The sequence below is a fragment of the Myotis nattereri genome (assembly GCF_964212035.1).
Source record: "Myotis nattereri genome assembly, chromosome: 4".
Taxonomy (NCBI): domain Eukaryota; kingdom Metazoa; phylum Chordata; class Mammalia; order Chiroptera; family Vespertilionidae; genus Myotis; species Myotis nattereri.
Window position 1 is genome coordinate 92,565,583 of NC_138079.1, and position 24,654 is coordinate 92,590,236.

Consider the following 24,654-nt stretch of genomic DNA (forward strand, 5'->3'; position numbering starts at 1 on the left):
TATAAACCCTGTATGAGCCAAATAGAACACATCTGCTAGCCAGATCCTATCCAAAGATTTGGAGTTTGTAATCTCTGGAGAAATCACCAGTTAGCATCCCACAGAAGATGAATGTGCCGGCCCCCAGCCTGTACTCCGCAAAGCCCTGTGCTGTTGGCAGGAGCTGTGAGCATCGCAGCATACCAGGGAATTGTTCGGGGCCTTGCCAGCATTATCTTTGTGTCCAGTCTTCTTCTTTACCAAAACGTTCCATTCAAAGGAGACTTTTTGGAGACAAAAGTGTCCTTGTGGAGGTAGACAACTTCCGGGCAGCTCAGGCAGGTTCCTTCTTCTTTGTGGCCTCTCCTCTTCAGACTGGCCTGGCTGCACTGAGATTCTATGAAAGCTGCTGCTTATTAACTGTGTGACCTTGAACGTGAGCCGTGACTAAGATCCCTAGCGGGGCCTCAGAACCCCCCCTGGTTAATGAGAGGGTTGGTTAAAGTAACTTTGGGAACCCTTCCGTCACTGACAATTTCAAGTTCTTCATTGGGAAAAGGTAGGCTTCTGTAAGGTAAGCCTTTGGCCTTCCAGGATGGGCTGCCATAAACGGGCTCACTTAGCTCAGTAGTACAGGCAGTTTAAAGGGTGATGATTAGACAGCAATGAATAATACTAAGAAATGTTTAGGACCAAATACCTGAGCTGGGCACAGACAGGGACCTAAAAATGAATAGGAACATATACAAAACAACGCAAAACCGTAAAAACATTACTACTAACAACAACAAGGAAATCCTCCAAGCCATTATTTCAATTTAGGGAAACAACCATCACTTTGCTTGTGTCTTATGAACATGTTAAAGCAGTTCCTTAATTAATTGCAGGCCAGTGCTTCTCACATTCGGATTTGCATTCAATCACCTGGCACTTGTTAAAATACAGATTCTAGCTCTGGGGTAGGCTTAAGATTCAGCCTTTACCACAAACTTCCAGGTGGTGCTGCTGCTGGTGGTTCCTTGGCCACACCTTGACTGAGGTGTCGGCCCAGCCCCGCCCTCTGAGCCCTGGTGCAGCCTGCTTCACTGTCACACTGTCATCCTTGCCTTTTCTCTCCGCCTTAGCCTCCATTTCCAGGCATTTCATTTACTCTTTAACCAGACAGTCTGATACTTAAGTTGACTAGGAAAACAAACAACCCTCTCCCCGCTACTCGATCCTTAAGTGTCTTTTCTACTGTATCAGGGTGCTTTAGGAAGGGACCTCAGCACATCCAAACTCCAGGGCTTGAGCTGTCAGAACAGTGCTTCAGGGAATCTAAAGAGAGCATCTGGGCTCCTCCCGGGGAAGACACTTGCCCTGCCCTGGAAGGGAAAGCATCACAGCTCTCCCCCGGCTCTTGTAGATGTCAGCTAACTAATACCTAAGCCCTGCTCTGCGGGTAACTCTGGACTTTGGTGAAATAATTTAATGCAAATGTTAATTTATTCTCATAATATAAAAATCTGCCCTTCTGAGGGGCTGGGGGAAGTATAGATGTATACCAAAGATTCTTCCTTTTAGAACTAAGGATTACAGGCCTCAAATATCTTTAATTTGGCCTTTATTAAAGTTAAGATGAGACCAAAGACCACCAGCTTCTGTAGCAGGAATCTTAAGAGAATCCAGGTGCTTTTGAGAATGCAGAGTCCTGAGTCAACAAATTTCCTTTATTAAGTACATAAGGTAAATGGAATAGTGAAATGTGAGCTGTCACACATTTTAGGTCAAATCTGTTTTGTACATTATTTTCATAAAATTGAGATTCTATTTAAGATTTCACTAAATAAACAAGTAATAATGAAATTTTTATTTTAATACCTTTTGAGACAATGACTATTGATTTTCAATATTTTCCATCTACTGGAACACATAAGCTAATTACTAAAATTCTGCGGCACACCAAAAACTATGCTCTACTTTTTTGCTAATCTGATGAAAAAATAGGTATGATTTTGCTTCATTCACACCGGACAGCTATTGTTGTGTTGTGATTTTTTTTATTTAACAGTCTAAGGCTGAATAATACTCCACTCTGTGTATGTATATACCACATTTTCTTTATCCATTCATCGGTAGGCAGGACATTTAGGTTATTTCTATATCTTCGTTTAGCCTACTTCTTGAAGGGACAGACATCCTATCACCGTATTCTGTTTATTAGAAGACAGTCACCAGGTCCAGCCCACACTCAAGAGGAGGGGACTGCACAAGGATGTATTGTGACACAGGGTCTTTGGGGCCTTTGTGACACACAGTAAGGTCTCAGTGAATGAGTTGAATCCATTATCTTGCAGAATCGCTCGCTGTCCTTAGCAGGGAGATGCATACACCAGGGTTTCTTTCGTTCAGTCTTTGTTCAGATTGAGCTCAAGCTGGCTGTGATTCACCAAGCAGCCAACACTCTGAGCTATAGGTCAAGAACTGGTGGATTATCATGCATATACAATTTGTTCTATAAAGTATGTACAGGTGGTTATGTTTGTTTGCGTGGCTGTCTTTAAGTTCTGATAAAGGAATTAAGAAGGAAGGGAAGCCTAAAGCCAGAGGTCCACTTTAAGATGATAGTAAGCTAAGTATGGTGGGTGGGAGGGTTTTTAAAAGGGATTTTAAAAAGTTACGTACAGCTGGCTCCTTCTTGCTGTACAGATCTCAGCTTAAATGACACCATCTCAGAGAGGCCTTCCCTCGCCACCCAATTTAAATTAACCATCGCTTCCCTCTTCATCCTCACATAGTCCTTGGTACCTTCTAGCTCAATTCTCTGCTTATGTCCTTGTCTATCTCCCCATGAGAACTAAGCCCAGGAGAGCAGAGACCTCACCTGTCTTGGTCCATCCCTGTGTGGTCAGCACCCCGAATGGGGCCTGGGAAACTAGGCTCTCAGTAAGTGCTTACTGAGTAAACGCATGAATCGAACGTGGAGACGTGAGATTATTCCAAGGAGTTTTGGGAATTATAACATTTCCGTGACTTCCGAAAGAAATGCCACTTACTCGGTTAACATGGAAAATACATTAATTTATTTTTAAAAAGAAAACAGTGTTAAGATAGTGGGGTAGTTTTAGCCCTGTCACTTATTGCTCCTGGACCGTTGGGCAAGGCAGGTCACTGCTCCGGGCTTTAGTTCCCTTGGAGGGTAAATACCAAGGCTGCAGATCGGGGCTTCAGACTGTGCCATCCCCAGACCCCAGCTGGACAGGGACAGCACCGTGTTTACAGCATTGGTCTGCCACCTGAGGCTTTGGTTGAAGAAAGGATCCTGTGGCAAAAAAATAAAGTTTGAAGTCCACAGGGCCTCCATGCCCATGAATGGTCATCCCAGCTCTGAAGAAGCAGGCACTGGCGTGGTTCTTTGGCAGAAAGGGGTAGATACCTGTGGTTGGTGAAGCTTTGGGCTAGCGGAACCAATAGGAAGGCAAGCCTGATCATTTCAGTGCATGTGACCTAGCTCCCGTTCCAAGAATCCCCTTTCTCTCCACCCCCCCCCCCATCATCACACCTCACTTATGCCCACATCATGCTGCTTTGAAATGTTAGCATCGATTTTTTTTTTTTTTCACATCGACTAACTCATTTCAACATTTCATTTCTGGCACAGCATAGCCCACCAGATAGCCAGAACTTCTGAGCTCCAAGTTTTATAATTGAAATTCTGTCACATCCCCTGAAACAGTGCAAATTGTGCCATTAAGCCTGGCTAAAAGATTTGAGAGTACTTCACCTAGTCATTTAAATATAATACTTCTGGCAGCTTTCAGTTGGGTTTTTTAAATTCTAATGAAAAACCTATTATTGAGCATTAATATCCTCTCTGTAGTGGGCTCTTGTGCCTCTGAGCTCCATGTTGGCCAGCTCGCTTTTAGACAAATAGCTTGTTGCATGGCCGTGGAGGCCCACGTGGTTTGTCCTGGCCTTTGGGAGACACCAGGTCCCAGGCATAATTAGTATAAATCAACATCCTCTAGACTATGACAGGAAAATGGTATGTTTGGACAGCAGCTTATTAAAATGACCTACTTAATTTAAGAAAAATATTGTATCTACTTGCACGGTAACCTGGATGCTTTCCCTGGCAGCCTTAATCATATTTCTCCTCTTTCCTTTTATTTCTCAAAGAACAGGAAAAGGAATGGAAAGGCCCATTCTACTTCATCCAGGGGGCAGACCCACAGTTTGGACTGATGAAGGCCTGGACCACTGGGGACTGTGACAATGGTGGAGATGAGTGGGGGCAGGAGATTCGTCTAACGGAGCAAGCCATTCAGGCCATCAACAAGCTGAACCCCAAGCCCAGATTCTTTGTTGTGTGTGGGGACCTCATCCACGCCATGCCAGGTAAGATCCGAGTTGTCTCTGTGACCTTTTCTCCTTTACCCAGTTATAACTGCATTTGGTCAGAAAAAAAAAATGCTTCCCCTTAAAAGTTGCCTTTATTCGGTAATGGCTCATTTCTTCTCTTCATGACGGTTGCAGTATCATCAAACATCAGACAAATGCACACTCATTTTATATTTGGAATTTGGTGAGATTAATCACAGTAATTAGGCAGAGCTGCAGTTCTGATGATCTGAGCTTAATATGAAAAATGGAGCAGATTCCCACGTGTCACCTTGCTTTATTTCCAGGGGACAAACTTGAACTGCTTCCAGATAACTATATCCGTAAATGTAATTGTCTCTTCTCCCAATTTTATTTCTCCTGTATTTGCTAGTGCTTTTTGAGTTTCAAGTGACAGAAATCTAACTTAAACTGGATTAATTGTTTTTAATTAATTGTTTCTAAGGTAACCTAATGGCTCTGTAAATATCAGAGGTAGAGCTGGCTTTCAGGTGTGGCTGGATCCAGAGACTCAGAGGTTGTTTTGGGACTTGGACTCTCCATTGCTCAGCCCTGCTTTCCTCTGGCTTGACTTCATTCTCATGTAGGCGCTCTCTAGTTAGTGGTTCCTGGGGCTGTAGGTTTATATCCTTTTTACAGAAGCCACAACAGAACGAAAGTACCTTATTCTTGGTGGTATAGTCACAGCCCCAGACCAACACCCAACCAGCTCATGTGGCCCACTGAAGCCAGGGTGTGGGGTCCACTCCACTGCAGCCACGTGGTCTGAAGAACAGAATGGGTCCCCTAAGGAAGAGTATGCTGCGTGGCCGTGGAGGCCCATGGGAATGTGAAAATAATAGATGCCTTCTAGAACTCACTTCCTTTTTTTCCTTCCCCTACCCTGATGTCCTTCTCTGATAGCCCAATGAGCAAGTATAAGCAAGTGGAAACTGCCCCTGCCCCTCAGGGAGGCAGAGCAGGCATCCATGGCCTCTCTTATCTAGGTCCTGGTCTCTGCTTAGTGGAATAGCAATGACCAAGGACTACTGCAGAAAACACTGCAGTGGCTATAGGTGTTTGCTTTCATCTGATGTTAGCTTGTAAACCAAGACTCCTGCAATGATGTGTAACACCTTTAGAAGCCAAGGTTCCTTTGCAGTAAGCCAGAGTGCACTAATTTCTCCCCATCAAGGCTCACTTGTTTTCCATCCTACCTCTGCAAAACAATCCCAGAAGGAAGATAAACGAATGGAAAAGGGGCTGCCCAGAATTGCTCTCCCGGCAGTGTAATCAGCAGGGAGAACCCTCAGGCCTTCCCGCATCTGTTCACTATCATTTTACACAAACTCTTCAATGTGCACATGCCCACGTCATCCACTCCCAGCAGGTAGAATCCAGTGATGTAATCTCTAGACAAGTAGCCTGTCCTGCGATTGGGCCTCTACAAAGGTGGCCGGATGGAAAAGAGGGAGAAAGACCTGAACACTCGAGCTCAGGTGGCTGGGACTTCAGCTCCACATCTGCTCCTGATGCACTGGGTTATCTTGGACACACTCCTTACCTTCTTAAGGCCTCAGTTTCTGAACCAAGAGCCGTTGATGGCAGCAAGAATTTAAAACCTCAACAGTCTGGGGCTGTATAGCACAGTGGCAGATGACTGACTCTATACTTCCAATCAGGTGCTGAATACCTTAGCAGCTTGGTACAGAACACATTCACAGGAAGGTGGTGAGTTTTGTTCTATAGGGAGGTAAAATCTTAGTTGCCTCTGACCTTGGCCACCTGGTGACTCTTGGCCAAGGGTTCCTAGGTGCTGAGATTGTGCAGTGCTACAGTGACCACAGAGTGCTCAGTTTCTAAAAGAGTTAGAAGTCATAGTAGGACTTGAAGTAAACCAAGATAAGGTGTTAGTTGACCAGACAGATTAATGCTACTCCCAAATGGTCTGATCTGCAGTTAGCTGGGTTTTTGGGACCAGTCAGCACTGCAGCATCAGCTAGACAGCTCACTCAGGGTCACACAGTGAGCAAGTTTCTGTTTTTATTGGACACTTGAAAATCGGATTCTGAATTTAGCATTTTTCTGTCCGGTGTCTTTTCTTTTTAAAAAAATTTTAAATTCTTTATTGTTTAAAGTATTACATATGCCTCTTTCTCCCGCCCCCCCCGCTCCCCCCCCCCCCCCCCCCGCCACCCCATTGACCTCTCCCCGGCCACTTCTACCCCCCAGCACATGCCCTCACCCCCCTATTGTCTGTGTCCATTGGTTATGCTTATATGCATGCATACAAGTCCTTTGATTGATCTCTTACCCCCCCTCCTCCCCTGCCTTCCCTCTGAGGTTTGACAGTCTGGTTTCTTTTCTTTAAAAATAGAGTATTATGGGACTCGCTAGAATTACCTAACATGTTCTTGTAGATGTTTACTACTTGTTCTGAATTATGCTAATGTATTCAGTCATATTGTCACCAGAAAAAGACCAAGACGGAGCGTAAGCAGTGAGAGGAAACTTAAAGGACTGATTATTAGGGGCAATGTCTATTTTGGGGCAAGACAGATTAGGGTGCAGGTCCCAGTCCAGTTGGCTGGGAGACAGGTATTGGTGTCACACAGAAGATTCCCTGATTTTTAAGCAGAAAGTGTTCTCACTGGTGAAGAACCAGTGACCTTGTTCTCATTTTTCCAAAGTTCCAGCCAAGGTTGCCCCCATAAGGGGCTGGAAAGGGCCTTTGGGATTGACCTGTGTAGCCCCAGTGGTGGTGTTCTCAAAAAAGATATATTTCCTCTCCTTCTCCACCCAAAATTTAGAATGTGTGAGTCTGTGGGAGGGCAGTCGACGGCAGTTAGATTTGATTGAGAGTTGCAAATCTGCCATGGGAAATAGCTGGCGCAGGAAAGGGGTTGACCCAAACAGAACTGGGAGGTATTGGTCGTTGGGAAGGTTGCTGAGATGATGGGCCAGGCAGATAATCAAATGGGGAGGCACATGGGTTCAAAAAAGGGGCTGTTGGGTTACGCAGTAGCCCAGTTGGAGGAAGGTTGAGAGTAAAGTTGCATAAATGTTGATCAAGATATGCTAAAACTTTTCCTGCAGGGAGTGTTCTGTTGGTGCAAAGAGGTGTCTGATGTGCTAGGACAGTGTTGGTTGTAACTGGTCCTAAGATGGGGACTTTGTTGGATGAGTGTTCAGTTATGTTGTTTAAATATGACTGGAGTGACTGAACGGCTCTGCCTGAGAGCGTTCCTCTTGTCGTTTCTGTGAGTTGGAAGTTATAAAGTTCACCAAGGCACACGAGTTGGAACAGGGGCCCTCCATGTATCTTACAGTGGAAGGGTAGACTGGAGGTGGCCCATGTGTATAAGGAGGCTGGGGCTGCCGTGTAGCTAGTTGATGAGAGGGGAAGACAGAGCCAGCAGTCCTGCGCGAGAGTGGGGTTGGTGGTGTTGAGGAGCTGGTGTGTTAGGTTGAGGGTTCGAGAGAGATAGTGAGGACTTAGGAGGTGTTAAAGAGGTATGGGGTAGACCTGCATACACAGTAAGAGGAGGAGAAGGCTTGGGAGGTCATTGTAGACTCTAACAGATACGGCGTAATTTCAACAAGATGGTAGAAGGCAATGGCTTATTAAAAAGTAAAAAATGACAAAGATGACTCCAAGGAGTACTACCAGCCAGAATAAAGAGTGAGTAAGGGCCTCCCAGGCTGAATTCTAGTTAAGTTAATCCCCAGAGTTGACTTCTAGCCAGCTTAGTTGGTCCCAGGAAAAGTCTATGAAATCTCCCTGCAGATAACAATCCCATAAGAACATCAGTAATTGTGTTCAGTCCTGGGATGAAAAGGAGAAGGGACTTCTTTGAGGAAGGATAGGGTAAGTGTTCTGCAGTAGAGAGGGGGCTGGCCAGGGCAGGGGCCAAACGACAGGGACCAGCACAAACAGGACAGTGAGAGGCAATGGGGGAAGCCTGGCTCATAGGGAAGTAGGGTAAGGGTCCAGGGCTTACGGTTCCTCGGAAATTTTTGTAAATTTGAGGCCAGTCGGTCCGAGGCTGACCCTCAGCTACCCAAGCTGATTGGTGGTGGAGTCTGGGGTGCAGGGGTTCACTTCAACTTGGAGGAGTAGGCCCAGGATGAATATCCCCGTAGCTTGACCGCTGTTGGTGTGGTCAGGAGTGCCTGTGGTGGCCCTGTCCTTTCGGGCTTTAGCGTCCCCGCTGTAGGATGCCTGGAGAAATACCCAGTCTCCCAGCTCTAGCGGAGGATCAAGGGGAGAGTCAGTGGTAGGCCTGGAGAGAACTGGCCGGCATGCTGCCGAAGGAAGTGGCAAGTGAGGTTGGGAGTGTAGAGATAATCTCCCAAAGGGCTAGAGCAGTGGTTCCCAATGTGGGCCACACGCCCCACAGGGGGGCAGTTTGATTTTTTTTTAAAAAAATGTATTTTATTGATTTTTATACAGAGAGGAATGGAGAGGGATAGAGAGTTAGAAACATGGATGAGAGAGACACATCGATCAGCTGCCTCCTGCATACTCCCTACTGGGTATGTGCCCTCAACCAAAGTATATGCCCTTGACCGGAATCGAACCTGGGACCCATGAGTCCACAGGCCGACGCTCTATCCACTGAGCCAAACCGGTTAGGGCATGGGCAGTTTGATTTTTAAAGGGGGCAATTGGAGAATGAGTTATTAACAGTGAATTTTTTTTTGCATTTCTTATGGTTCCAGGAGCCTCATATACAGCATATAAATATATATTGTGACATATTTATGGATTTCAGGTCTCTTATATGTTTTGAAACTTTATTTGCTATCCCTTCATATTATTATTTTTTAAATAATTTCTTAGTGACTTCTTCCTCAGTATTTCAGCTTTCATTTTTCCTGCGTGGAGGGAGTGGTGAGTCTGGGTTGGGATTTGGGTGTCTGTTGTTGTGGGAGAATAGTTTTCCTGCCGTGGTGAGCCAGGCCCCTTCCCAGCAGCTTCTGCCTGTGTGTCAGGAGAGTTCCTCTGTGGCGTGGGAGGGGTTAAGAGCCCGCATAGTGAAGAGCTGGGATTCTGCAGGCTGGTGTGTGGCTGCCCTTCTCGCCTCCTTGTCTGCCTTGTTCCCTAGAGCAACGAGTCCTGTATCAGATTGATGCCCCTTGCCATGGGTTACTGCTGCCGCTTTAGGGAGTCTTGTGGCCCGAAGGAGCTTGAGAATGAGGTTGGTGTGGGTGACTGGGGACCCTCTGGTTGTGAGGAAGCCCCATAAATTGAAAAATATGGTTTTTATGATCAGCCCTACTGTTGGTCAGAAGACCTCGTAAATGTGAACTGGTTTGAATATGTATTTTATATTCAGTGCGACTCAAGAAGAATTTATATCTGGTCTGAAGAGTTGGGCAGTTTTGTGGGGTTGTAACTGAGCCAATGAAAGGACTGTGACTGTTTGAGTGTTGTGGTCTGAGATTAAGCAGAATGTTTTAAAACTAGTTATCATTTTTAAATATGCAATTAGTGGCTTCCTCCTCATTTAGTTTTTATTCAGGGGCAGACACTAGAAAAGTAATTATTTGCTTTGACTGCTTAGCACATTGTTAAATGCATGTATTCATAGGCAAATAAAATCAGAAAGCATACTTTCAGTTCCACATAAGTAATATCTTGGGCCAAGTTGTTTTAAGTTCAAACTGGAGAAAAAGAACTTTATGGGTAATTCTTTTCCTAATGAAAGTCATAATATGCTTTTTCATTACAAATATCTATCATAATATTTGTTCATCCGCAAATTTTTAGTGTGTAACAGTGCTAGATGCTGTGCATGTGGTAGTTGGAAAGAGGATACCCAGATCCTTCCACGGAGCTCAGCTTCTGGTACGGGAAATGCAAAACCAGAGATGCTAAGAGGAGCTGTTGGAGCTGAAGAATGCAGGGCAAAACATGTTTCATTCTACAGACATCTTTTTTGTTATCCTGGTATTTTATATTTTCATAAAGCTTTTCTATGAGAGAAGCCACATTACAAATAGCAAATGAAGATTTGTATAAATATTGAGACCATTGATTTTCAGTCCTTCAGTCTTAAGCCCAGGGTTACTTTCTTCGGTCCTCCTGACATTGAGGCATCGACCCACTGATACTGTCCCCAGGAGCCTTGTTAGATTTCAGCAATTATGTGGGAAGCTGACAAGTGGGAACAGGATGATACAATTACAGTGCAAGAGATTCCTTTCTGCCGTTAGTATAGTTTGTTATTAACACACGTGTCCAGCCCTGTTTATTAAAAATTGTCATAACCAATCAAAACAGAAAACGTGGAAGGAATTCTTCCCTTGATGGAAAGTCTCCTTGAAGAATTCTTTGTGTGTTGATCCCCACGTGGTCAGCTGTTACCTGATTTCCTTTCACATGGTGACTCAGCCTCAGGAAATCCTTTATTATGTGATGTGAGGCAAGTTTGCACTAGCATTATTCCTAGATGGTGTGTTAGTTTCCTATGACTGCTGTGACAAGTTACCATAAACAGTGGCTTAAAACAACACAAATTTATCCTCTTAAAATGCTGGAAGTCAGAAGTCTAACATGGATCTTCAGAGAAGCCTTCCTTCTAAAGGTTTCTGCTTTAGAGACTACACACTAGGCTCTTAGGCTCTTTCCCTCATCTTCAAAGCCAGAAAGAGCATCTTCCCTCTGACCTTTGATTCTATATTTCTATTAGTCCTACTTAATTTTATAAAAACACTTGTGAATACGTTGGCTCATTCAGATAACCTAGGATAATCTCTTCATCTCAAGATCCTTAATTTATCACATCTGCAAATTCCTCTCTTGCCATGTAAGATAACGTATTCAGATTTTGGGGATTGGGATGTGGACATCTTTGGGTGCCCATTATGTAGCCTGCCACAGATGGCTTAGGATGGACCTCAAGGTCTGTTATCTGCCAGGAACTGTTGCTAGCTCACCTACTCATTATAGTCATGAAAAGGAGGTGTCACTGTTGTTTTCATTTTTACTGATGGTGGTAACTGGCTCAGAGCAGTTAAGTACTTACCCCAGGGTCACTCAGCATGTCAGTGGTGGAGTCAGGATCTAACTCAAGTCCATGTATTTCCAAACCTCGTGCGTTTCTCTTAGCAGCCACCTACAAGAAGGGTGGTCCCTAGAGAGCAGCTAGGAGCTTATGTGAAATGCCCGCCCAGACCCAGTGAGACAGTCAGCACTGCAACAGATCTGCAGGTGAATCTTATGGACAGTCAAGTTTGAGAAGCAACTACTAGACTAAAATGCACAGGGCCCTGAATTTTTTTTTTTTTTCTTTTCAGTGTGTGGTAGGCAGTTAGACAATAAGAGCATAGCAAGGATGATAGGCCAGGTGCAGAAGGTCACCTGGGCGGACAGCTCCGGGTGCTTAGCAATGGGCAAAACTGGGAAAACAAGGACCAGTGATATGCTAGGGCAGGGGTGGGCAACCCCTGGCACGCGTGCCAAACATGGCATGCCGGTAACTTGCTGGCACTCAAAACCCTCTCTTATAATCTTCCCCTTATAGTGTTTTTTTTTAATATCGACTTTTTTATTTTTCAGATAAATTCAGTATAGGTGCATCTTAGATAAATAAATAATTTTACATAACATGTATACATTAAAAAATAAATGTATTTTTCATCATCATATACTGTGTTTTTGTCGCTTGAATGAATTTTATTATTTCTTCAAGGTTCTTCACATATGTACACCTTAAGAGATATCAAGTAGGTGTAACATGTTCTCAAAAAATTAGGGTTGGCACGCAGAAGAATTTTGAGTCAGAGATTTTGCTGGTTTTGGCATGCACTCACTAAAAGGTTGCCCACCCTGTGCTAGGGTAACCTTTCCTCCCCTAGCATATCGCTGGTCATGGGGTTCGGACCCTCCCCTGACCTTTCCCTCCCCTAGCATGTTGCTAGTCATGTGTGTTAGACCCCCTTCGAGGGGGGAACGAACAAGGGGCTGGTGAATAGTCCTTAAGCATTAAGCCCCCAGGACAATGAGCTTTTGACGTCCATCAAATACATCTAGGCCTCAGTTCAAGTTTCAGCTCCAGGTCCAGAAAAGCAGCAAAACCAGGTAAGTGACATGTTGGCTGACCGCAGGATCAGCTGCACTGGCTAATGACCCCCTGCCTGGCACTGACCAGTCAGCAGAGACCAAGGCCCTGAGCAGACACACCTGGAAAGCTGATGCATCTCTATTGGGATCCTCCCCTGTGGCCTCCAGATAAATACCCCAAGGGGTGAGGCTCTCTCTATGGAGTTCCCCCAGGCCCGTTTTCCTCGCAGCCCTCTCCTAAGCTCCACGCGTCCTTTGCCTCTGTAACTTGTTTCCTGAGCCCTTTTCTTCTACGACTCACTTCTACCTCTGTGACTTTCTAAGTAAACTTTCTCTTATAGTTTGAAACTTGGCTCTGAATTCTTTCTTAGTCAGCACTCAAGTACCGAGGTTGCTGAACCGAGGTCTGGTCTGACTCCACTGATCTAACACCTGGTGCCGTTTCTCTGCCAACAAATGTATTAGGTACAATTGTGTATGCAAGTGGTTTGTGAAAAGTCCCTTCAACTATTAAAAATAATGGTGTTTAGCAAGAAAGCTATCAGTATTTTAGTCTTACCATGCCCAGCTTTCAAAGGGAAATGCTTTAAGTTTGTAGGTTTTATTTTGCTTTGTAACCAGTTTGAATAATTAAGTCAGGGTGACTTCTGCCATTCAGGGCTTCCTAAACAGAACTTGACGAAAATATCCAGGAAGACAACCAAACATTTTTGCTTTAAAAGGATCTTTATGTAGAATGGTCAGGAGACTTAGACCTGGCTCTTTGCGTTGGGTAATATATACGTGCATAATCCCTTACCTGCCATTCGTAAATTCAGAAAGCTCTGAAAACTAAGAGGTTTATCGTAATTTTGAAACTTATTCAGTTGGCAGCATAACTGACCTGTACTGGCATGAGGCTATTTATAGTATCTATTTATCCTACTTAGTGAGAATATTCATACGTTCAAATATTTGCTAGGGAAATGATACTCAAGACCCAGCTTCAAGTGTTATTTGTTATTTGCCCTGTGCCCAGTATTGGTATTTTAAAGTTTGAAAAACTTCAAATTTCAAATGCTATTTGGCACAGACCCTTTTGGATAAGAACATATGGATCTTCAGTATTGAACTTTTTGGATTTATAGATTAAGAAACCTTTGATCACTAGAAGCAGAAGTCTTTATCTAAACTCCCTCTGATTTAATGTTGTTCCCCAAGTTAACGTCTGTGTTAACACAGAATCCATTTTAGTTTCAAAGTTAAAATGATCAAGAGCATCTTATATTTGAGTTTTTGGGACCATTTCTGTTGGGACCAAAGTGAAAAATGGAATTGGATTTAGAAATGATTCTGAGACATTGAAAAGAGAGGGTATGACCCTAGCCGATTTGGCTCAGTGGATAGAGCATCAGCCTATAGACTGAAGGGTCTTGAGTTCGATTCCGGTCTGTACTTTGGTTGCAGGCTCGATCCCAGGACTGGTCGGCCTGTGTGGGAGGCAACCAATCGATGTGTCTCTTTCACATCAATGTTTCTCTCTATCTCTCTTCAACTCCCTTCCACTCTCTCTAAAAATCAATGAAAAAAAAAAAATCCCTGCATCAAGATTAACAAAACAAAAAAAAGAAGAACAAAAAAGAAAGAAAGAAAGCGTGTGCACAGAGGTGATTGCTGTAGATAAGTGCAAAATAATCCACTTAGGTGGAAAGTCTCAACTCACAGATAGAGGAGGACAGGGCTTCTGCAGGTATGGCTGCAAAGGATGGAGAGGAAAGGAGTCAATGGAGTGGTGGTTAGGATAGGGAGATGCTATGGGAATTACTGATAAATGGCATTCTGGTTTTCTGAAAAGAACCAAGTGAGACCTGAAAGGTTCCATTTTTTCTAGTTGGGTAGCCCCTCCCCTTCAATTAGATGTGAATAGCTGGGCCAAGGTCCATATAAGAGTAGCCTGAGCCGTCAAATGACCATTAAGATTCCTTCCCCACTTGGAGATTTCTAATTCTATTAGGAGTGGACAGAACTGGGGAATAAAGTCACCGAGCAAAGATAGAATGCTCTGGTACCCTAGGCTTAAGGCAAAGAATAAGCCATTTGTCTTTTCGTTGTTCACACAGACCAGGAAAGTTAGTATTCATTCTCCTCAACTAGGCAGGCACAAAAGCATGAACATAATTCTGGTACAAGGCGGACTAAGATAAGCAAAGCTTCAGAGTCATAATTTTGAAAACCAAAGCAAGGATTAAGGCTCTGGCGAACAAAAGGCCTTATCTCATTCCTCCAACCCTCTAGAAGTTCACCTTCCCCAAGCTTAATTCTAAATTCTAAAGGGCAGTGAGTGTATGTATCTGTATCGGTGTGCATTTTCATCTAGTACCCAACACTGTGGGCACACGAAAGGTAGTCAGTGACTGCAGGTCAAATAAATCATTTTATGTCTCCCATGACCTAAGAGAGCAAGCAAGGAGCTAGCACCTGGTAGGCACTTAGCACAGATTTCTGGATTAAATGAATAATTAATTCCTTTTTTAAAACAAATCTTTATTGAATGCTTACTTTGTGCTACATCAGTGAATAAAACAGACAAAAATCCATGTTTGACCCAGAAATAAGGAATATGGACACATGGAAACATGTAATTATTTTCATTCTAATCTTTGGTAGGATTTAGTACAGCAGTTCTCAACCTGTGGTTCGAGACCCCTTTGGCGGTCGAATGACCCTTTCACAGGGGTCACCTAAGACCATCCTGCATATCAGATATTTACATTACAATTCATAATAGTAGCAACATTACAGTTATGAAGTAGCAACAAAAATAATTTTGTGGTTGGGTCACAACATGAGGAACTGTATTTAAAGGGCCAGAAGGTTGACAACCACTGATTTAGTAGGTGGCAATAGATCTGTTTTATTGTTATTTTATTAGATTTTTAAATTATACAAGTATTATGTGACTAGATTCTCTTTGTAAAGATTTCAAATCTATATCTAGAATAAACTGAAAAGCCCATCCTCACCTTCCACCCCCAAGCCCTTCTTAAGGTCACCATAGTTAAAGGTATATATGTGAGCAACTTCTCTTATGTCAGTGTCATCACTTTGTATACATTGTTCTGTGACTTTTCCCCCTTCCATCTGTCTGGAAAAATACTTTTATGTTGGTACATAGAGGTTCATGTCAGGCTTCTAATAACGGCATTGCGGTCCATGGATTGGAATATCATGATTGGTTAATCTTCCCTCCTAGCCAGAAGTAGGCACGCAAGTCTCCCCGGGTGGGAGCTAATGGAAACCATGCTGCTTTCAGATGTCCTTCTCATGCCCCAGACCAATTTCTCCTCAGGCTTGAAGTCAAAAGGATTGGCTGGGTTTGAGACCTTCTCTGGCCCTTGCAATGAGTGAGCACTAGTCAGTTCCCTAGAGGACACCTCTCGGGACTAACCGGCCGTTGCCTTCCATGTTGTGTCTTTTGTGCAACCAGTGTCTCACTCCCTATCATATAAAGCGATAAGGGCCTGCATGCCTACCACACTGTAGGTACTCAGGAAGTTTCCATTGAACAGAAACCTTTTGTCCCTATTACAGTAGGATTTGTTGTTGTTAAAAGAAGCTTAGCTCAGGTTCATTTCCTCAGCTGTATAATTAGCCTTGAGTTTTTATTTTTAAGTGCCTATTTTAGGCTCCAAGAAATGCCAAGATTAAAGACAATTTGGTGTACAGTTTAATATACAGAAACATAAAAGGGGGCTTATGTGAGTACCAGAAAGGGACACGCCTGGAATGGGCAGGGGCTGCCCACTTGGGCTCCTCCTGCAGGTTGTGCAGGCAAATGCTGCGTGTGTTACCAGGAGCAATCAGCCAGACCTGTAGCTCCGTGGCTCCTCCACATCCATTATCAGTGCTGTTAAAGCAGCCAGGCAATCAGCGACACTACCTCCCTTCTGCCGAGGCTGATTGAAAGTGGTTTGAGCTCATTTACCTAATATAGCTAATTAGGGAGCTTGGAGCATTACTTGAAAAGTTGTTTGTGATTAGGTGTGCGATCAGAAGCAGCATTGTTGGCATCAGTGATCATTCTCCCTCCCCACCAGCCTTTGCCACATGGCGTTATGGCCGAGGGGCTGCACTCACTGCTGGCTGTCACCTCTTTGTACCCAGTGGGGCAGCTTGGACCCCTTGGCAGGTTGGTAATGCCTTTGGACTACCTCTCAGGATGTTTTTAAATGCTTAAAACAAAATGCATGTCATTTCAAAGGAGACCAATTATATGGAAATACAGTTATCAAAATATTTTAAAAAGTATTCGATACAGTGATATACATGTTTCTTCGTTGATCTATTATATAACACAATCTAAAGGCGGGGCTCATAACTGCGATAATTCCAGAGTGGTGCTGAGCTTAAACAATATTTTGAGATATTACAATAGCTGTAACAAGACAGGAAAAATCCTTGTGCTTTCTGCTGGTGACAAAGTCACAGGAGCATTAATACCACTATGTTTTTCTGCCCAAGTCATAATAGAAGGAAATGCTAAATATCAGCTAGGCAGGGGTAGGGAACGTCCAACCTGTGGGCCGTATAAGACCCACAAAATCATTTGGTCTGGCCTTGCCAAGGCATTAGGGGTGAGCAAATTAAATGTTTGACCAAATATAGCAGGCTAATTTTTAAGTTGATAATTTTATATGGCCTATGAATGATGATATAAATATCCAAATGGCCCTTGGCAGAAAAAAGATTTCCCACCCCTGAGCGAGAGGTTAGTGAAAATGTAGATTTTCCCCATCTGGATTCACAGGTCCCCATGGCCCCAGGGTAAGAGCCCTTTTCGTGCACATATGGACACTCTTATTTGACTTGTTGTAGCTGTCTCTTCATAGTCAATATGTGGATATTATAATTGACCAAAGTATAAACTTAATGCAGAAACTCTACTTTTAATTAAAGGCTAAAAGCTTCTTAATTGTAGCTATGAAAATGTGGATGTTTGATTATTCAATGAAAATAAATGACTGGAGCTGAATAACAGCAGGTAATTAACAATTGTCTTTTGATTAAGAAAAACAACACCTTCCATATTTTTTCTCTTTGGTTTCTAGTGTTTGGATCAAAAACTGAAAATTGAGAGATCCTTGTGTTATGTTTTTGTTCTGTGGGGACATTTGAGAAGGCTTAAAATGAACAGGAAACACACAATGGAAAAATATAAGAATTGACTAATCAGGACCAAAGAAAATATAAGTCATATAGGAAATCAAGACCAGACGAAGGGAGACAGAAGCACATAGCGCCATTGTAGTTGATAAGATACAAGTTTAGCCAGAGAGAAAAGAGAGAGTTGTCAAAGAAACAAAATTATACCCATATCTAAGAGAGACACAGATTTTCATAGAAAATCTTAGATTTAAAAGAAAATTTTTATGATGATTCCCTTCTGGGGCACTAAGAAATATAATATCAAACTGGGGAATTCTAGACGCAGGTTTTTTAATCTGGGTTCCAGGTCCATGAATAGGCTTTATCTGACTAGGGGGACCCATAAAACTGGGCAAAATGCAGTGTATTTGTGTAGATGCTTTGGGGTGTGGAGTGGGGTAAGGTCTATAGCTTTCATCATATCCTTTAAGGGCTCTATGCCTCAAAAGAAGGATGAGAGGATCCAAGGAACAAAAATCATTGATGATCTCAGTGCTCTTGTTTTCAACTCCCATCTAGGGATGCTTTCCCTTGGAACAGACCGGACTGTAGAGGACATTGGTAGGGAATCTGTGATGGTCTGCTTAGAGATGCTGGGCCAGCCTTCAGAGCAGAATAGCTCTGGAGCCCACTTCCACCCTCCGCCCTTCCTGTGCAAGCTTGCAGATCCCCTGGCACACAGATATGGTGTAGACAAAACTAGTGTCTTTCCAGCTTCTGCTTAACTGATGGGAATATTTACATCTTTCCTCTCATTGTTTTTTCTGCGAACACTCATTTTCTAGAATTGGAACATTTCACCTCTTTGATGGGCCTATTTTCTGCAACAAATGAAATGCTAAAAAGGAGCACGATCCCAAAGGAGTTTAATTATCAAGTAATTGGTCAAGTGATCAGAATGTGAAATGAAACAAACAATGAGGTTGGAAAACGGAGCACATTTAAATGCCCAGGCCGCTGAGGACACCCATTGTGCAATTGCCAGAATGTAGGAAACTCACCGCGTGTGTGGAATTCTGTGTTGTTCCCTCCAGTTCCTAAATAGTTTGGTGGAACTATTGGTAGGTTCTTTTTAATATATGTTATTTGGATTGTAAAGAAAGTTTACTACTTCTTTCTTAATACAATTATTTGGGTGAAATGCTGCTGTCATAATCCATAAATATTCTTGCGAAGAAATTGTATCTGATGTGTAAGGTAGCACTTTAGAAATTTCACTTGGATAATATACCTTCCTTAATCTTTTTTCCCCCCAAGCACATTAACGTATATTTTATATCATACCAGAGCCCCATTATGTCAAACAGTTTATTTTAGTAATTGTATCCTGACTAAGTTCGCTCATAGTACAGATTCAACAGTGAGTTGCTCTAAATGTCTGGGAGCAGCCAATGTAATAAGCTGTAGCAGGTAGATGCAAAATTAAATGGATCTTGTCTAATAACGTGTGTAATTTAAGAACCTGTAGAACCTGATTAAGCTTGATCTGTTAGCAATGTGGTACCAGATCACTACGTGAGTAAATGTTTATGCTTGCCAGGTTTCAGATCAATGAATTTACATACCTCAATCAATTAGGAAAGATAATGGAAAGGCTTTGAAATGGAAAGAACTAAGGTTCCATAAATTCTCTGGGAGTAGATGAAAGTAAATGTTCTTTTTAAAGTAAATGTGTATGTATTTTTAAGTAGATGTATTTTTTCTTAATCCTCACCTGAGGATATGTGTGTGTGTGTGTGTGTTTATTGATTTTTAAAGAGAGAGGAAGGGAGAGAGAGGGAAACATTGATGTGAGAAACATCCATCAGCTGCTACCTGCACGCCCCCTAATGGAGATTGAACCCGAAACCCTGGCACGTGCCCAGGCTAGGAATCTAACCGGCAACCTTTTGGTACACAGGCCGACACTCAGCCAACTGAGCCACACCAGCCAGGGCGGAAGTACATGTTTTTAATCAAAGTACTAAATCATTTTCTTAAGTTCCTCTCAAGGCTGCTTGTGCCACTGTGTCTCTAGTCCTAGTGCCTTTCTGTCCCACCAATCATTGCTTGTGCCTTGGACTGTGACAGTTAAAGTCAGGTAATTTGACCTTAATCCATTTACTCATTTGTCTATGGATAACAGCAGTTCATTGTGGAGGGTCTGCTTATGTGCCTGGCACTGCTTAGTGAGAAACCAGCTTAGTTCCTGTCTTCAGGCAGCTTAGAGGCTGGTGAGAGAGAGAGGAGGCAAGAAAAAGCCATGCTAATGGAATGAAATGGTGGCCTTTGCGAGTGACACTGAGAGTAACACTGGAGCAAGTGACCCCAGTGTGGTGAGTGGTGAGATGAGGACATGCAGTGTGAGGCCCTGATCTGGTCTGGTGGGTGAGCAAAGGCTTCCCTGAAATTGGAGTAGAATTGCCATGCTCAGAGTTTGGAAAACCAAGTCAAATCAGACAGAAGGTATTCAGAGGAAAAAGGCAGACTTTCTGCCACCACTGACCTACTTTTCAGAGAAAACCAGTTATTAGTTTTTCATGAAAGCTGACAAAAAATTGTCATGCTTATGTACGTACTAGAGGCCCAGTGCATGAAAATTCATGCACTGGAGGGGGGGTGTCCCTCAGCCTGGCCTGCCCCCTCTCACAGTCCAGGAGCACTCAGGGGCAGGAGGTGACCTGGCGATCAGGGGAAGGTGACGCCCCATCACACCTTTGCTGCCGCCACTGCCGGCAGCGCAAGCCTTAGCTGGCCCTGATGACCTGAGCCTTGGGTGGCCCTGGGCGGCTGGGCAGCCTCCATCCAAGCCTTGCCTGCGCCTCAGGCCAGCCCTAGGCAGCTGGGGGACTGAGGGGACTGGGGTCTCCAGAGACAGGCATGCGGAGCGGCCTACGATCGCGCCTGCTGCCCCGGCAAAACTGAGGGTACTGGGCACCACCATCTTGTGGTTGTGGGCACCACCATCTTTGAGGGCAGACAGTCAATTAGCATATTCCCTCCTTATTGGCTGTGGGTGCTACCATCTTTGCGACAGGTGAGGTTCAATTAGCATATTCCGTCTTTATTAGATAGGATAGTGTTCTGTAAAAAGCCCAAATGGGAGCAAGAAAGACACATCATCTGGTTACGTTGTTTCTGTTGTCTCTCCACAGCAGCACATACACAGTCCTCCCTCTTTTCAGTGGACAGGATACCAGAATGTGTTCGGACTGTTCCTGATGGGTGGACATTTATGTGTGTCCCGTGTTCTGTTGTGACAAGTGCCCCCAGGCCCCTGCCTGAGCCCGCACCTCTGTACATGTATAGCTGTTAACAACATGACTGTGAAGTCAGATTGCTTACATTGAAATCCTGGATCCCTGTCACCTTGGGCATGCTAGCTCATCTCTTCGTAGCTGAGTTTTCTTATCTGTAAAATGCAGGTAATAATGGTACCTATTTATAGGCTCCTCATAAAACTTTAAAAAAATGCTTAGAACACTGTCTTGTATTTAGTACCATCCAGTAACTAAGATTACATCTACTAGCTATTTTTCAATAAGAGCTTTACTGAGGTGTAATTCCCATATCATACAGAGTGGTCAAAGTAGATATACAGTTCTGAATATGTGAAATAGTTTATTCTTGTATTATTACTTATCAGTTATTGTATTATTTTCCACACAAACAATGTAAACCACTTTTGCCCCCCTGCCGCCGCCGCCCCCCCTCCCCCCGCCCCCCGCGTGTACAATTCAGGGTTTTCGGTATATTTGCAGAGTTGTGCACTCACCACCGTCAGGACTCCTTTGTGGACCCTCGGAGAGTACAGCCCTGCCAGAGTGAATCCTTTTACCCGTGCCCTCCGTCGGCCAAGGCTGCATAGAAAGTAGGGAGAGAGGGTGCTGAAGTGGGAGGACAAAGTTCCCTACTAGAATTTGATGACAGCCGGCCCCAGGTGTACAAAATACAAAATTATCTGTCTCTGTCTCGGCCTAAAGGTGAAGCCGCGGTTCTGTAAGTGGAAACAGGTGTTTCAGTTGCAATCTAGGCCATCCTGACAGCCCTGGACTCCATCAGCATTATCAGGTTAAGTTAATTGGGTGATATTGGCACGGGAATTGCTTCTCTTTGTTTAATAGACCAGGGCAGCAGTACTCAAAGATGTCACATTTTAAAATTTCACTTATCAGTAAATTAAAAATGGTCCCAGAGTCCCACACTTGCCACGTGCTGCAGGAGATTTGCCGCACTTCGGAACAGAAGAAAGATTTGCTTTTCTCAGCCTGCTGACAGCCCATCCTGGGACCACTGGCTCCCCCACAGCATGAAAAATCAACTCTATCGGTATAGCAGCTTCTACTCCACTAAGAAATAATGTGACCATCTTGTTCAAAATCTTAACATTGCCATCTTAAACTCTGTTCATTCAGAGACATGTAAAATTAACAGGCAATTATTTAGAAGACAGAACAGATATTGCAAGGGACATTTATCATTCTTGACCTTCCAGTACTTTTGAACTCCATTTCCCCTCCCATATGTGTCTTGGAGGGAGGCAGAAACTACCTGTTGTGATTGAAGCTAGATGCCCTGATGTTCTTTCCAGCTTCCCTTGCAGCTAGACTCAGGCATGTGACCTGGTCTTTTTATTTTTATTTATTTATTTATTTTAATATAGTTTATTGATTTTTTTTACAGAGAGGAAGGGAGAGGGATAGAGAGTTAGAAACATCGATGAGAGAGAATCATTGATCAGCTGCCTCCTGCACACCTCTTACTAGGAATGTGTCTGCAACCAAGGTACATGCCCTTGACTGGAATCGAACCTGGGACCTTTCAGTCCGCATGCCAACACTCTATCCACTGAGCCAAAATGGTTAGGGCAGTGGTTCTCAACCTTGGCTGCACATTAGAATCATCTGGGAATCTTGTTAAAATCCTCATTTCTGGGCCTCATCATTAGTAACAAAGAAACAGAATTCCCGGAGGATGAAGCCCAGAAATCAGGATTTTAAAAAGATTCCTAGGTGATTCTAATGTGCAGCCAAGGTTGAGAACCACTGGGTTAGGGCATGTGACCTGGTCTTAACCATGCAGGCACACCTGAAGCAGATTTTGAATCTTTAGCTGTTGACACAGAGAAGGCAGGATTCACCCTGATGGGTGAGTTTGCAGCTACATCCACTCTCCAGGGGCAGCAGTGGGCAGGGCCCCAGAATTATGAGCATCCAGCATCGCCATTAGCAGTGACAGTGGGAAGGCTGGGAGTGGGGTGATCTGTGCTTAGACCAGTGTTTCTCCCTGGAAGCATTTTTGCATGTGATTTGAGGTACAGCTTCTGCCCCTTCAGCCTCAAAATCTGGTTTTCCAGCTTTCTTTAAAACTCACAGCTACCTGATATCTAATATGCTTCTCTCTTAAACTGGCCAGAGTCAGTTGTTTGCAACAAAGACCCCGACTGAAGGAAGCTTCCACAACCACTTTTTCTAGTTGCCTCCCACATGACCAGATTTCGCTCTGTGCGTCTTCCTAGGTCAGTGGTTCTCAACCTGTGGGTCGCGACCCCTTTGACGGTCGAACGACCCTTTCACAAGGGTCGCCTAAGACTATCCTGCATATCAGATGTTTACATTATGATTCATAACAGTGGCAACATTACAGTTATGAAGTAGCAACGAAAATAATTTTATGCTTGGGAGTCGCATCATGAGAAACTGTATTTAAAGGGCCAGAAGGTTGAGAACCACTGCCCTAGGCACATCTGCCTGGTTGTTCCACTCATCCCTCGGTTTCATTATGTGAAAACCAAGTTTAGTCCCTTTGTGGAGATTTCTTTTTGTTTGGTGGTATATTATTATTCTCTCAGTCATAAGGATGGGAACTTTCTGGATTCATTCTTGAGCCATCTTTCCTTCCCAACTGCCCCTGCCAAGTTCTGCCTACCCTCCCTGTAGCCTTATTAGCCCTAGACACGCAGGCCAGCTGCCTCCTGAGGGAGCTGTCTACCTACAGGGAGACCCCTCGTCACATTGTCCCTTCCATTGTCCACCTGACCCACCTTCACTGTGTCATGTGCTTGGCTCATCACCCCTGTGGTGTTCTAACAAAATGGCCATAGTTTAAAATAGTGATGCTAAGATTTTGGATAGGATGGTTATATTCTTTCTTAGTTTGATTACACAATTTGTTTAAATGACTAGTTCCTCTCCTGCCTTTCATTGCCATATATTTTGCTCTGATTTAGAGCAGTCCTAGCTATCTACCAAATTGATTTAGAAACATGGTCTTTCAGCCAAATGCTCTGACACACCATCATCTCCTGTAAATAAGTACCCAGTATTGGAATCTGGCGTCATCTGACAGCATGCTAGGAGGACTTGTTATCCTCCTTGGAAAGGTTGCATTAGGACTGGTTTAGTAGGTCATACCCTCCCTGTGTTCCCATCCTGCAACATGACTTTGAGGCTCTTCCCATTGGGAGATAGAGTGTCTCCTCATGTTTCTTCCACTGCATTAGCAAAGGGGGCAGAATAAGGTGGTAATTAAGAGCACAGCCATAGCACTGTCTTTTCTGCAGAGGTTCGAGTCCCAGTTCCATCCTGTATAGCCATGTGACTTTCAGCCACTCCTCTATGTAATGAAGCTAATAATGGTATCTACCTCAGAGGCTTGTTATGGGATGGGGTAAGGTAATGAACGTGAAAGGGCTGGCACAAAATAATCATTGAAGAAATGGTGGCTGAACCATCTGCCCTTCCCATCACCATTCATGTTGTTGCCGTTGTCATGGTCATCAGTCACCATGTCTTCCTTTGGGATTCATCACCATTTCCTGTATTCTTGAAAACTTCTCCAGAAGTTCCAGGTATTAGTGATTCCTTCTACTTGTAAACTCAGCTATCCATCTACTTCATTAATGTGGTACTGAGTGTGGGCTGCATTTGTCAGTCTAGTTAAATAGTCTGGGTTTTGGAATCAGAAGATATCACTATAATTAACCTTGTGACTTTGGTCTAGTTGCTTAACTTCTCCAAGCCTCAGGGCCCATAAAACATGGAAAATAATAGCTATGCCAATAGATAGTGGGAGGATTAACTGAA

The 24,654-nt window shown here is 43.7% G+C and overlaps 1 protein-coding gene across 3 annotated transcripts in view; it reads left to right on the forward strand.

The window, feature by feature from the left end:
• Positions 1 to 24,654, forward strand: part of CPPED1 (calcineurin like phosphoesterase domain containing 1) — a 108,691-nt gene that overhangs the window by 21,856 nt on the left and 62,181 nt on the right. For all 3 annotated transcript variants that reach the window (XM_081089506.1, XM_081089508.1, XM_081089507.1), the window contains exon 2: positions 4,138 to 4,356. In XM_081089506.1, coding sequence (XP_080945632.1) covers positions 4,138 to 4,356 — 219 coding nt within the window. The remainder of the gene's footprint in view (positions 1 to 4,137; positions 4,357 to 24,654) is intronic.